Here is a 14,936-nt window from a genome sequence, read left to right on the forward strand (position 1 = left end):
GATGAACAATTCCCTGGATTACCTGGCCTACCCTGTTATCGTCTCTAATCACAGGCAAAGTACAACCTTCAGGAAGAAACTGGACTTTGGCCACTACGTATTGCACAAGAATAGAGTACAAATAGGTAAGGGGGCAGCTGGGGCTGGGCACCGCTCCTGGAGGTTCTAGAAGGACCCACCATAGAGGTAGTGACAGGAGACTTCACCAGCCCTGGCCTTATCTGCCTGAGTTTGGCCAAGAGGACATTGTGATCAGGGACAGACTTTATCTTCTACCTGAGCGTCCATGTGCTGGAAAGAATCATTTTTTTTAAAAAATTATTTATTTATTTATTTATTTATTATGTAAATATTCTGTTTGTGTGTATGCCTGCAGTCCAGAAGAGGGCAACAGACCTCATTACAGATGGTTGTGAGCCACCATGTGGTTGCTGGGAATTAAACTCAGGGCCTTTGGAAGAACAGGCAATGCTCTTAACCCCTGAGCCATCTCTCCAGCCCCAAAAGAATCATTTTTTTTAACTACTTTAGGGCCAAAGTTAGAGAACGTGAGTGCAGTGCCCAATAGACCATCTAGTAATGTTGGGAAAGTACGGAAAAGACGCCATTTCACTGGGCTGAAAGGAATTTTATCTCGATGAATTTCTGAGGTAGATTCCTGTAGCCAAGGTTAGCTGGGAGCTCACTGGCTGAGAGTCAAGGATGACCTTGAGCTCCTGGCGGTCCTGCCCCCACCTCTGGAATGCTGGGGTTGGAGGCCTGCACAGCACCACTTTGGTTTAGACAGTTGGGGTGTCAGCCCCAGGGTCTCTGGTGCACTGAGCCCCTGGCACTCTTACTAACTGAACGGCTTCCCCGCCGCCCTTTACGGATTTACTAGCCCTGACTGCTCAGCAGTCTCAGTTCAAATTCTCCAGAGATGTCAGATGGGAAAATTAAGTCTCACTGAAGTTGCTGTCAGGATTCAAAAGCGGAATGTTCAGTCGTTGGGGTCGCGTGGCCTGGTGGTTTTCCACAGCCGCGCTCTAACAATGCTCTTTGTCCTCCAGTGAAGCCGGCTGTTGATACCAAACCTCCAATGGCGCACACACATCACATTCTAAAACTGAGCAAACTCCAGGTATTTTACTGCATTTTTTAAAAGTCTTTGTTCTAAAGAGACCCAATTCCCCAGTGCCTTCTAAATACCCACCAAACTAAAGTCATTAACATTCCTCCCCTGATATTCACGAGTAGTTTCCCTAAGCTCTGTCCGGGACTCCACCAGGGCTCTTGGTGTGCCCCCTTTTTCTCAAAGTTCCAGAGGAAGGTGCTGCAAGCCACTGTGTGGAGGCAGCACAGTGGTGATGTCACCATGGTGGGGTTTCTTGCCAGGGTGAACAAAAGAGAATCGACAAAATCGAATACGAAAATAAACAACTATGTCAGAAAATTGCCAACGCCCATCGCGGCCCTGCCAAGGTGGACTGCTGGAATGAGTATCTTTCGAAAAGGTAGTGTTTGTTCTCTCTCTCTCTCTCTCTCTCTCTCTCTCTCTCTCTCTCTCTCTCCATTTCATTCTCAGGAAAGCCAACCTCCCTTTGGGTTTGAGTGAGAGAATCACTCAAAGGACATTATGGAGCGAAGCAAGAGACAAAACTCCCAAGATTGACAGCTTCCCAAGCAGGGGTTAAATCCCACCTTTGCTGTCATTTAAGAGAGTTCCCCTAGCTCTCTTCAGAGCTTGTCCCAAGCACACACTTGAGTACTTTTGCAGAATGCCCACGTGTCGTGGTGGTTCAGGTACAAGGCAGTGAGCAACATTTTTTTTTTGATATTTATTGAGCTCTACATTTTTCTCTGCTCCCCCCCCCCGCCTCTCCTCTCCCCCCCCCTCAACCTTCCCCCAAGGTCCCCATGCTCCCAATTTACTCAGGAGATCTTGTCTTTTCATACTTTCTACTTCCCATGTAGATTAGATTTATGTAAGTCTCTCTTAGTGTCTGTATTGTTGTCTAAGTTCTCTGGGATTGTGGTTTGTAGGCTGACTTTCTTTGCTTTATGTTTAAGAAACACCTATGAGTGAGTACATGTGATAATTGTCTTTCTGTGTCTGGGTTACCTCACTCAAAACAATGTTTTCTAGCTCCATCCATTTTCCTGCAAAATTCAAGCTGTCATTTTTTTTTGCTGTATAGTACTCCATTGTACAAATGTACCACATTTTCCTTATCCATTCTTCAGTCGAGGGGCACTTAGGTTGTTTCCAGGTTCTGGCTATGACAAACAAAGCTGCTACGAACATAGTTGAGCAAAGATCAGGTATTCGAAGATGTGTGGATTGATATCCGGATCTTCTATTTGGTTCCATTGTTCCTCCTGTCTGTTCTTATGCCAATACCAGGCTGTTTTCAGTACTGTAGCTCTGTAGTAGAGTTTGAAGTCAGGGACTGTGATGCCTCCAGAAGTTCTTTTATTGTACAAGATTGTTTTGGCTATCCTGGGTTTTTTGCTTTCCCATGTGAAGTTGAGTACCGTTCTATTGAGGTCTTTGAAGAATTTTGCTGGGATTTTGCTGGGCATTGCATTGAAGAGCAACAGTTTCTTTCTTAGTTCTGGAGGCTAGGGAATCCAGAAATACAGGGAGGCACCAGTGGATTCTGGGTTGGTCTTGGTGTGGGGTGCTGCTTGCGTTCTGCAGAGACAGCCATCTTCACATTGGAACCTCATGGCAGAGGGACAGGAGTTCTCTCCCCCAACTTCCTTTATGAGGGTGCTAATCACATCCCCAAAACCTCACCTCTTAATATCACCTTGAGAGTTAGTGGTCAGGCATATGGGTTTGGCGGGTCCACAAACATTCAGATTTAGCATCATAACCAAGACAATGCTATGACCTTCCAGGAATCAGTTCCATGAAAACCCTTGACTAAGTACTGCATGCTAGGTGTCACCGACCATAGACGAAATGGGGAACATTATTTCCCAACCCCAAACACTTGCAATCTAAGATGCAACATTTGTAAAAACCCATACTAAAGCAGTGTGAGAAGGACGAGGAACGTGCACACCAGGGAATGGTCGCATGTATGTGTAGAGGGAGGAGGGAGGAAGGGAGAATTCCTGTGTCTACCAAGAGACCGCAAACAAAGCTGAAAGTCAAGGAAAGGGAGATGAACCAACCTTGACTCCAGGCACATATGCCTTATCCACAGGACACCTTCCTTGCTTATACAAACCTCGTTTCCAGTCCTGGTTTCACATTATAACCCTTGGGAGATGTTGACAGCATTTTGAGGTCATGAGCATTTTGTCAGAAACATAGACGAACACATGTGTGTCTTTTCCACACGTCCAGACTTAGCAAATAATGATAAATTCACAAGTCCTGAGCTATTGTTGCCACGTTGTTTTTTGAATCCCAGGGGTTCTTCACTCCTATCTTAACTACTATATTAGCTCTTAGATTACACATCTCATGCCCATATAGTAAATGTCTCTTTACGCATGTATATGTGTAGGATACATAATGACGACCAAAACTTAAAGAAAGTCATTCACATAGTTTAAAGAGGCCTGAGAGACCAAAGCTGGGAAATGGATAAGGATTCTGTCTCTGTGTTGATGACATAACCCAGACGGAGGTCTTGGAGAGGCTGCTGGGGCTGTGGGCAGAAGAACCGGGTAGCAGGGTCAGGTTGAGCGGTAGAGTTGAGTCCAGCTTCTGAGGCAAAAGTGTCAGACCCGACCTGGGTGAACAAATGGGTAGACAGGAAAAAGAGAAGGCAGTTCAAGTATCGGCAGAGGGGACTGAGCTGTCCTGAAGCCCCTAGGATAGTCAATTCGCAGCTTGTCCCTTGACCCACATATCTGGTCAAATGACAGGTGACTGGGACCATCAGTATCTAAAACAAGCTGCCAACTTCTTTCTGGGGTCCGGCTGAGAGAGCTGCACCCTTTCCTCAGACGGGCTCTTGATCCCCGGGTTTCTCTTAAGGTTTTAATGCACCCATGCGCTCCTACAATTCCAGCTCACCTCTATAAATGGATGGGATGGGAGCCTCTCTACCCCCAGAATAAGTAGATTAGTAGTGACATGTGGGTGCCACTGGACAGATGGCGCTATTCAAATGTCCTCCCAGGTGCAGCCTCCCCTTCTAGCCTCAAAAATAGCGTCAAAAGCTGCCAGGGAAGTGGACTCTCTCCAGGGTGAAAACAGTGTCTTAGGCAACAGGGATTCACTGAGAGTTGAAGCATAGTCTAGTGCAACACTGAGACCTAAGCTCTATCCCACATCAACATTATCTCCCAGCAGGCAGTGGGGCTGAGGCTCCCGACAGACACCTGCAAATGCTTCATGTATTTTCCAGCGCGTACTGTCCCAGACTTGAGAAATGCTTTCTTCTTCACCCACCCTGGTTTTGTGTTTTCCAGCTTAAACCGAGAAGCAAGGAACCGAGAGCTAGTGAGAATCACGATGGAAAACCAGGGCATCCTAAAGAGGCTGGGTGACCGCAAACCCCACTATGACCGCAGGGCATCGGAGGTGGACTGGCAGGCACGTGGCCACTCTTGTCATAGTTCTGGGTGTACCTGAAGTTAGGCTATGCTCAGCATAGAGACTAACCCCTAAGCAGCTCGGTCACGTGAAAGGCACCAGTCACTCAAAGGAAAACCCACACGGCAAGCATAGCTCACAAACTGGGGAACGACCAAAGGCACCTTGGTGATAAAGCTACTGAGTCAATTTCAGAAAATACCGGGCAGTGCCCCCCACCCCAAATTCACACAAAAGGCTGAATGTATAAATATGGAAGAGGGCAATGTGATCCTATATGTAATCAATTGGCACCATTTAGAAATGCTTCTTCAAAGGTAAAACGGGGAGAATTGGTCCAGAGGCTGAGGCAGGGGGATGACTCAGTTGAGAACAAGCAGCCTGGACTACTTCGTATTGAGACCTTGCCTCAACAAGTGAGCAATGAAGTAAAGCTCAGGGGAGCCATGGGCAGTGTTTTAAAAACCCCCTCTCCCTACCTTTTCTAAGCCACTCTTAGGATTTAGAATTTCAACTCTCACACCCGCGTGCCCAAGTTGACAAGCCTTTCTGATTTTTTTCCCCTTCAAGAATTCAAGACGCTATATCAGAAATACAACAAGATATCTTCTCTCCCACGAAGAATAGGTATGTCATTTTTATAATAGCGCTTTACTACCGAAGTCCCGACAGCTCCACGAATGGCCGACGAGGGCTCAGCTCGGGAGGAGATGGAAAGCCGTTGAGGGAGCTCAGAGCTCTGACTTTTCTGGGAACGGTGCTTTTGTATCACCAGCTTTGAGGCTTTATGGGAGTCTAAAGGGAGTGATCTGTGCCACTAAGACATTGCCAGGCGAGGGCAAGATGGCTCAGCAGGTAAAGGCGTGAGCCTGAAGGCCTGAGTGCGATCTCCAGAGCTCACGTAAAGGTGGAAGGAGAAAACCCACTCCACAAATGCTGTCCTCACCCCCGTATGTGTGCTGTGACACATGAGCCCCACCCCCGTGGTGATAATTTTTAAAATGTCTTAAATTTAAAAAAATTGAAAGAGAGGTCTAAGGTCCACGACTAGGAAAAGGCACTGCTATTTGAGCATCATATTAGACACAGTAACATGCTCTGAGCCTTCAAGGAAGGAAGAGACGTGGATACCTAGGCTCTCCAAAGAACAATGTTACAGTTGATATCCACCCCCTTTTCCTCCTCTGTCTCCTCCTTGTCTTATTCCTTCTCCCCACCCTTGCTCTGGACACAAGGTTACTCACCATGGGAAAGACACAGAGAAGACCCAGGATTTCTGGGCTGCTGAGAATCTCAAGACACTCCAGAGTGACGGCATGCCCCATCTTACGATGTTCCAATAAAGCTTGGCACGTAAAACAGGGCAGGCAAATGGAACACGATGAGCCTTTTATTCGTATTCTGCACACACACCTGTGTGTTCATGTGAGGATATTTGTGTGTGTGTGTGTGTGTGTGTGTGTGTGTGAGAGAGAGAGAGAGAGAGAGAGAGAGAGAGAGAGAGAGAGAGAGACAGATAGACAGACAGACCGGTGCATGGAGACCCAGTCTGACTGACGTTCAGTGTCTCCTTTGATCACTTGCTTTTGAGACAGTATTTCTCACTGACCCCAGAGCTCATTGACTGAGCTAGGAGAGCCAACCCCTGAACTCCAGAGATCTGCCTGTCTCTGTGCCAACCCCACACTTGGCTTTATGTGAGTGCTAAAGACTCAAATGTGGGTCCTCAGCTTATGTTGTAAACACTTTATTCCCTGAGTCATCTCCTCGGGACCTAATTTGTACTTTGTTTGTTTTTCAAGACAGGGTTTCTCTGTATCTTTGGAACCTGTCCTGGAACTCGCTCTGTAGACCAGACTGGCCTCAAACTCACAGAGATCCTCCTGCCTTTGCCTCCCAAATGCTGTGATTAAAGGTGTGCGCCACCACCTGGCTCTCTCTACTTCTTAAATGATGTGTGTGTTGAGGGCAGAGGACAATCTGTGTCAGACCTCACGTCCCGCCTTGTTTGAGACAGATCCCTTTGTTGTTGGCTGTTGTGTACACCAGACTAACCTACCCCTGAGCAGCTGGGAATTCTCTTGTCTCTGCCTACCAGTGGGCTGGAATTACAGACACAGGCTACCATGCCAACCCTATTTGGGCTCTAGGAATTTGAACTCAGGTCTTCAAACCTGCATGGCAAGTGCGTTAATGACTGAACCATCTTCTCAGGCTCTCCTCCCTCCTTTTGAAATACAAGCGATTCCTGTAGAAGTATCCAGCACCACATAAGATGGTGGTTACCTTTGTTTTGCCCAGCAGCGAGAGTAAAGAAACTGAAAAGGTATGAGTCTGTTCTAGTTCTTTCTGTGTGGCTGGTTCATCCCTCTGGGAAGTCCCGCCCCTTCCCTGGTTCATTTCTTTGTCTAGAGCTGCCTTTGGGACAGGTCTCCAGTTTGGTTTTGCTCCTCTGAGAGCACCATCAATCCCCCTCATTCCTAAGATAGTCTCTCGGAACACAGGCTTCAAACACTAATAGTTCTTTGTCCTCGGATCGTGACGTGTTTGCCACCTCTTCACAGTGTAAAAATAGAACCTGAATTCCTTTCCTTCTTGGCTATTTTTACTGTTTTTAAGGTTGGTCTTCTTCCCCCTTAATCTTCAGTTTCTAGGAGATTAAGCAGGAAGTGTGCAAGCTTGTGTCTGTAATTCCAGTCCACTGGTAGGCAGAGATGAGAGAATTCCCAGCGGCTCAAGGGTAGGTTAGTCTGGTGACACAACAGCCAACAACAAAGAGATCTGTCTCAAACAAGGCGAGAAGTGAGGTCAGCCGCTGAGATTGTCCCCTGCCCTAGACACACACATACTCATACTGAAATCTGATTTGATCCACTTCTTGAGCTGGAGGCTGGCTTTCTCCAGATTTGGGGGGAGGGGTGTCAGCTCAGCTGCTGTTTCCCTGAATATTACTGCCATGACCCTTATGTCATTTGCTCGGACTCTGACGCTATATCATACTTTTGAGTTCATCAGAGTTTTAAGTTTTGTTTATTTTTTTGCTTCCATAATTAAAAAGAAATTAGTGTGTGTCCCTGTTTCTGTGTACAATTTTGGGACACGTACAAGGGCATACGTGTGGGGGTCAGAGGACACCCTTGTGGAGTCAGGGTCTCTCCTGACATCTTTACCAGGGTTCCAGGGACGGAAGTGAGACCACTGGGCTCCGGAGGCAATTGCCTTTACCCGCCAAGCCATCTTACTTCCTTATTTCGGCGACTTTCAACGTGTTTTCTTTTAGGTCTGTCATCACTCAGGTTTGCCATTTTCTGTCTTGTTTGGGGGAACTAATTACTGACGTCTCTGTGCACCACGCTGGCGAGCCTGCAAGTTGAGCGCCTCCTCATTTAGGACGCGGCTTTCCTGGTTGGGGCAGGACTGACTGATGCAGTTTCGTTCTAAACATCTGGGTAACTCAGGATCCAATTCCAATATTCTGTCTTGGTTGTCATCGTCCTGCTTAGGCACAGAGCTGAGGGTCTTGCCTTCTCTTGTGGGCTTAAGTTCTAAGGCAACAGCTTTGCCGTGTTGTTCTCTTTGCTTCCTTCTCCAGGGCTTCAGGGCTCCAGTCTGGCCCCCCAGGGGTGTCTTCCGATGGGTTGAAAGGGCTTCTGTGGGCTGTGTGGTGACATTGCCAAGGGCAAGCAGGCCTGCGTAGCTGGGGTCTCTGTGTCACTGGGTGGAGGGCACCAAGGCACAGGGCTGCTGTCACTGCTGCTAGTGAACTGGGACAACTGGTGCCCGTGTGAAGTGGATGCCGGGAACGCTAACGGACTTCTCTTTCTTCGCCTGGGAAGCAAGCGTTTCTTATTTTCCCACTTTTTTTTTTTTTTTTTTTTTTTTTGTCTTTGCCTGAGGTTGGTTGCGTGTGAGGCCTCGCGATAGCCTGGTCTCCGGGCTATGAGGGACACAGAAGCAAGTGCAGGGGACCCACCACATTGCCAGAGACCCCAACTCTGTTCTAGGAAGCATTTAAGGTGCTCAGACTTCCTTTATGCAGGGTGTTTTGACTGTGTTTAGAGGAGGAAATAAAAATGAAAATGATTCCATACCACCTTGTCCTGAAATCACTGGCCTAACTCTAAAGGAAGAGCTGGTTAGAGAAATGGAGGAGGAAGTGGATGAATCCGCCAAACAAATGCAGTTGGTTGGATCTTAACTGTCCGATCTCAAAATGGACTTTATATGTAAGCTCAAGTCTGTAACTGTAAATACATCAAGAGCTGTCCTTGTTATACCTGTACTCCCAGTACTTGGGAGGCAGTTGATTGGTTCTTACCTGTCCGATCCCAAAATGGACTTTATATGTAAGCTCAAGTCTGTAATTGTTAAATACATAACAAGCTGTCCTTGTTATACCTGTATTCCCTGTACTTGGGAGGCAGAGGCAGGAGGATCATGAATTCAAGGCCACTTTGGGTGAGGCCAGCCTACTGAGATGTCTCAAAAAAGGTCTGGAGAGAATACTCACTAGTTAAGAGCCCTGGCTGCTCTTCCAGAGACCCAGATTTGATTCCCAGCACCCACATGGTGCACAGACATATGTGAAGGCAAAACACACGCACACCACCGCACACACTGGACGCCTGACCCTGTGTCTGGTGGCACAGATGGCTGGCGTGACACTAGGTTGAGTCTGTACACAGCTGAACTCCCCACATGCTGGAAAGCACTGGGGAGAAACATGAATAGCAAAAGCACTACTGGCTGAGGCTAAGCACATCTGAGCGGTGACTGGCAGGGGTTATAACCTCAAATCTCTCTTTTGCAAGGAACGGGCTGGGAGGCAGGGAAAACTACATCACTGGATCAAGGATGCCATGCTCTGATGCTAAAAACCATGTGGAAAGAGCCAAAGGCAGACGAGTTCTGTAATCAATAAGTGATGTCTGCCACGGGGGCAGATTGGGCAGTGGGAACACCTACAGGATCCCTTTAACATTGTTACCTTGAGAAGTCCTCTAGAGCCCACATTCTCTCAGACCAAGGACTGAACTGTGTTTAAAAGCCCCGGGAATGAGATAGTGTTTCTCGGGAGGCACAGAACTGTACTGGCTTGCAAGTCAGGAGTGAGGAACTTTTGCCAACCTTTTTGCAGGGGTAGGGCGGGCTCAGAACACACATACTGCGGGTGGAACTGGACTTGGATTTGGGTTTACACACACTCCACCAATACATACTTGCAAAATGGTACATTTATTTTTTGTAACAACATTCTCTGCTTTGATATACGGCAATAACACATCTTCCAGATGACACCTGTCCCCAGGGTCCTATCCTCTCTGCTCCCATGGATCTCCTAGCAGACAAAGAGCCGTGAACATAACTTGTCCTGGGAGAAGGGAAGACACTTTAATTGCAAATAGATAAAGCCCATTTTCATACCTTACCTCATAATCCACACTGGGTTACTACCATACCTCTCATCTGAGAATTGGCTCAAAATAAGGAGTAAGCAGAAAATGACTCTTTAGTATACTAGACATGCGTGCCCAATACCAGAGGGCAAGTCACATCGGGCTTCCTGTAACCAGGTAAGGTCGCCACCATGCTGCAGATGTGAAGTGGCCAGGAATGAGCTCTTCCTGTGGTGTCATCTCCCTGGGAGTGGACTCAAGATCCCAGTTCTCCATCACCCTTCATGAGGCAGCCCCCCCTCCCACACCGCGCCTGGATTTCTGGGAAATAGTTAAGTCGTGATTTCACTGGCTACAAATCCAGTAAAAAGGACCCGCCCTTGGCTGGGAAGTCCTACAAATGAGATCCTGGTTGGTGGGTGGCCTGGAATAAGCCAAAGAGCTGCAAGAGTTCTCATGCAAGAAAGTTAGCAAACAGCCTGCCTGGTATTTCGCCGTCGGCCTAGCCTGTTTCAGGGATAAGGTATCTTGCATGTGTACAAACGGCATCCTTTCTCTGGTCCTAGAAGATGCAAGCAAACTGCACACTGTTTATGAATACACTCCTCACAGGTCAGTCGTTTCATTAGAGAAAGCACAAAAGCATGAGGTGGTATAGCATCATGGTTAAGGATCATAGCTCGTGTGAAGAATTTTGAGGCTCAAATATATAAAATTGTACCATTATGCATGTTCATGCGTGTAGGTGCACAATGTGTATGTGTGTACACAGGTGTAAGTGCAGACTAGCCAGTTCAAAAAGTTTCCAGAGAGTCTTCTGTTTCCACTTCCGATCTCCTGACTAAACTGCCGTGGTTATGAAAACACACTACAAATGGGTTCTGGGGATTTGAACTCAAGTCATTAAACTTGCAGGTAAGCACTTTTATGGTTGGACAAACCTCCTGAGCCTTGGACTGTTTTTCAGCTGTATGAACTTGGACACATAATTTAAAGTTTCTAAGTCTCATTTTTTTCCTCAGCTGTAAAATGGGAATGGTAACATTGCTACATCGTTGGCTTGGTGTGTTTACAAAGAGAATGCGCAAGACGGCTCAGCATCGCCTCAGCACAAACTTGCATACGCTGGCGGCTCATCAGAAGCAAAACTCTCGGAGTAGCCATGACCTGTCACAGTCCCTTCAAAAATCACTGCTGCTTAGAGACAACACGACAGACCCACACTTTGAGTCTACACACTTTTAGACAGGACTGATTTATTGTGGCTGAGACACAGCTTTGACAGATGGAAGTCTTCTGATTCCCCACAATCTAGCACAACAGGAGCCCCAAACTGAAAACAGAAAGCCTAGGACCAAGGCATGACAGAGAGCAGATATTACAGGACAAGCCAAACACAGCAAGGACTCACTTCCAGGGGCATGGGGGTATTTAGAAAGGGGACAGGCAGCCTGACATTCCTCAAGAGTCCCCGAAGGCACTGCTGCATGGTAGAACCGACTAGTGGGCCATGTGGACTGTTACGTGTGCCTCTGTCTTGCAGGAAAAACATCATGTATACGAACTATGTGGAAAGGCAGGGAACCAATTTCTCTACCACCAGGCAAGCACTACCAAAAAAAAATTTTTTTAAGTAATATTTCAGTGCTGCAAGACAGGTCATTTGCACAGAAGATCCCCTTGGGGAAAATAATTCCCAACAAAGTTAGACCAGTGAAGTGTCATATTTATAAAGCTGAATCATCACTGTAAATCACTATATAAATTCACCACCACCACCCCCAAAAGACAGTGGCTACATAGCTTTGGTACAAAGGATCAAGGCCAACTTGCCTACGAGATTTTTAATGGATGACATGTTATTCTATGAACTGCCCCTTTCAACTCAACTCGTGAAAGGGGTGCGGTGCAGAAAGACAGACAAAAACCCAACACCAAACAAGGCTTCCCACTAATACCGAGTGACGACCGTCTGTGGGAAATCCTGCCAACGCCAAACGAGGCTTCCCACTAATACTCGGTGACGACAGTCTGTGGGAAATCCTGCCCCTCTCCGTCCTTGACAACACACGAGGGAGGCTAGACAATACGGTCTTCAAGGTCCGGCCAGACGGGATGCTATGGGATGAAGTTACCTCACCCAATCGATGGGTACCCAGTAAGTGTCCTTGCTCAGCTTTTCTAGGACCGCTCTGAGCTGGCTGCAGATGCCCTGCAGGTCCTCCCTCACGAGCACAGCGTCGATCAGGTGCCCATAGTGCTGATCAATGAAGGCAGCAGAGGCGGCCATCTCTTGCTGCTGCTCATCCTGCAAGGAAAGGGACAGTATGGGGCCTGGGGGAACACGCCCCCGTCGGAACCTACATTTATTTATTGTGTCGAATGGATCGCTGTGTCCTGTAGATAACCTTAACTGTGAGCGTGAGACCAGAGTGTAGTAACAGCGTATTACACAGAAGGAAATCAGTGGGCAGCAGACACAATCACTCACTCACAAAATATCCCCTGAGGACCTCTGAACTGAGAACCATTGTTTCAGGATACCTTATTATATCTGTGTATAAAAGTCAAGATCATGTTCCTGGCCACAAATGTTTCCAAAGAGGTGTGAAGCTGTATGTGATGGTACACACCAGCAATCCCAGCACTTGGGAGGCTAAGGCAAGGGGATCATGAGTTCTAATCCAGCCTGGGCTGCAAAGCAAGACCCTGTCTCCAAAAAATAGAGGAGTTCTATTGACTAGTAGCAGAGTACTGATTGTATGTTTTACACCAGGGCTGGGTTAGCAGGATAGCGAAGGGAGGATGACCTAGGAGAACCTTGGGACAACTCTGCTCAAATACCCCATCTCCTAGGGCACTTCGCTTCGTTCCCAACACCTCGCATTAAGATCTACACAGGGGAGCTGGAGAGATGGCTCAGTGGTTAAGAGCATTGCCTGCTCTTCCAAAGGTCCTGAGTTCAATTCCCAGCAACCACATGGTGGCTCACAACCATCTGTAAAGAGGTCCAGAGGTCTGGTGCCCTCTTCTGGCCTTCAGGCATACACACAGACAGAATATTGTGTACATAATAAATAAATTAAAAAAAAAAAAGATCTACACAGAAACTCTGCCTTCTGCATGCAGAGTCCCTAGAAACTGGAATTTCAATCGTGTAGCACAGACAACGAGCCTGGTTTGTGGAGAAAATGGAGGATCAACCTGAGAAAATACAATGTGAACTTTGTTGTTGGCTGCACCGATGTCCCTTTCTGTCCCTCTGCAGTCCTCTGTTGCCCTCTCTGTTTCTAGGGACCTGTTTTCACAATGCCATATGGAAAGGTGGGATTCTGGCCTCCCCCATGGAGACCTACTTCCAAAATATTCTTCCCCCCCTGCCATCAGTTCCTACTTTTCTGCAGCATCAGTGACTTCAGGGATGAGTGATGAAGGCCCAGACATTTTTTTATTAAATGCTGGAAACCTAAGAAAATATTGAGCGCATTTCTTCTTATATCTGCCAAGAGGAAAAAAACCTAGGTTCTACAGGGAAGTAAAGTACTATTCGTATACTAGGGAGCCCTCTGCAGTGTCTCCACACAGCCCCTGGACCTTCAGTCCTGCCTCACCCACTGCTGCAAGCAAGCAGGTGCACACGCACACACGCATGCGCGCGCACACTCTCGTAGAACAAAACCAGTGAAAACCACGGTGACAACTTGTGAGCAATGACACCTAAAGCTGACCTCTAACCTCCATATTCACACTTGTGTACATGCACACACACACATCCTGCACAATGACCTGTAGGGGAGGATGTTGGCATGAGGTTGCAGAGGGTGGCGAGCCCAGGCAAAGATGTCCTTCCTAAATTAGAAGGCATGGTCCCCACCTACCCTGAACCCTCTGGCGACATGACCATCTTCTCTTAGTCTTGTAAAAGGGATCTTAACAACAGCCTGACGCAGAAAGCATGCCCTCTGTCCCTCTTCCTCGGAGGACCCACAGTCAGCTAGGAGCAGCCCCTCCCTTGAAAGGAGACACAATCAACATGAAACTTACAAGCCGAGCTGCTGTGCCCTCAGAGTCTGGAGACACAGGCGGCGTCTTCCTTTTCTCCTGAATTGCAGGTTTTACAAATATAATATAGGGTTTAAACTCAGGGGTCCTCAGGTGTCTTAGTGCCTATAAAGAAATTCCAGAAGACAATACGCTTTTTGCAACACATACATTCTGGAAGCTCAGTCCTCCTAGGCTTTCATCCTCAAGGGTCCCGGTGGTCAGTCCTGAGACGATGGACTTCTACTGGGCAGACTAGCAGCAGTCTCTGATCCTTTGATACTGAACTCCCCTGGGCCAGACAGGCTACTTGAGAGCAGAGAGTCTCTCTTAGCTGCGACTCTCCAACCCGGGAAACCTCCTTGGGCTCTTTGGGATCAGCCCATAGCTGAGGCAACGGTTCAAGGCTCAGCATGCATAGGTTTTAGCCTCCACCATCAATCTAACTACACTGTGTGTGACTGGGCTGTTCCTCGGGCCACCTTCTGATACTCAAAGCAGCAAAGGTGTGCAGAGTAAAGGAAGTGACCATCTATGGGGTCACTGGGAGCAAGTAGAGATTTCTGTTTTCCCACACGCAAACTGTACTGCTAACTGAGTGTATCTTCTGCACAGGGTAAAGGCCTCCATTTGTCCACACTGGAATTAAATTTCTATGCACTATCTGCATACACTCAAAAACCAATAAAACCGTGTTTCAAAAAATATTTCAGAGGCTGGGCATGGTGGCACACGCCTTTAATCCCAACACTCGGGGAGGCAGAGACAAGAGGATCTCTGAGTTCTAGACCAGCCTGGTCTACAAAGGCAGGAGGACAGTCAGTGCTGTACACAGCTTCTTTGTGTACAGAGAAACCCTGTCTTGGAAAAACAAACAAACAAAAAACCAAAAATCTTGGAGGATCTGGAGCAATAACTCAGCACTTAAAAGTACTGACTGACCTGCTCTTCCAGAGGACCCA

At 47.4% G+C, this 14,936-nt stretch overlaps 2 protein-coding genes across 3 annotated transcripts in view; one reads left to right on the forward strand and one right to left on the reverse strand.

Moving 5' to 3' along the window:
- Position 1: 1 nt before the first annotated feature.
- Positions 2 to 5,897, forward strand: Cfap97d1 (CFAP97 domain containing 1). The gene is made up of 6 exons (XM_050156550.1): positions 2 to 125; positions 1,050 to 1,120; positions 1,375 to 1,493; positions 4,414 to 4,537; positions 5,108 to 5,164; positions 5,773 to 5,897. Exons 1-5 carry the CDS (start codon positions 2 to 4, stop codon positions 5,162 to 5,164), a joined length of 495 nt encoding a protein of 164 aa, XP_050012507.1. The 3' UTR covers positions 5,773 to 5,897.
- Positions 5,898 to 9,753: 3,856 nt separating this feature from the next.
- Mpp3 (MAGUK p55 scaffold protein 3) overlaps positions 9,754 to 14,936 on the reverse strand; it is a 28,311-nt gene continuing 23,128 nt past the window's right edge. For both annotated transcript variants that reach the window (XM_050156500.1, XM_050156501.1), the window contains exons 18-19: positions 13,978 to 14,100; positions 9,754 to 12,241 (exon numbers count right to left, since the gene is read on the reverse strand). In XM_050156500.1, coding sequence (XP_050012457.1) covers positions 12,065 to 12,241; positions 13,978 to 14,100 — 300 coding nt within the window. In that variant the 3' untranslated portion in view covers positions 9,754 to 12,064. The remainder of the gene's footprint in view (positions 12,242 to 13,977; positions 14,101 to 14,936) is intronic.

The sequence above is a fragment of the Alexandromys fortis genome, unplaced genomic scaffold (genome assembly GCF_014885135.2).
Source record: "Alexandromys fortis isolate MF-2015 unplaced genomic scaffold, M_Fortis_MF-2015_v1.1 scaffold_31, whole genome shotgun sequence".
Taxonomy (NCBI): domain Eukaryota; kingdom Metazoa; phylum Chordata; class Mammalia; order Rodentia; family Cricetidae; genus Alexandromys; species Alexandromys fortis.

Coding starts and splice junctions, on each gene's coding strand:
- Cfap97d1 (XM_050156550.1), top strand. CDS start 2: ATGAACAATTCCCTGGATTACCTGGCCTACCCTGTTATCGTCTCTAAT. Junction 1,494..4,413: donor AATGAGTATCTTTCGAAAAG/GTAGTGTTTGTT, acceptor TGTGTTTTCCAG/CTTAAACCGAGAAGCAAGGA. Junction 4,538..5,107: donor CATCGGAGGTGGACTGGCAG/GCACGTGGCCAC, acceptor TTCCCCTTCAAG/AATTCAAGACGCTATATCAG.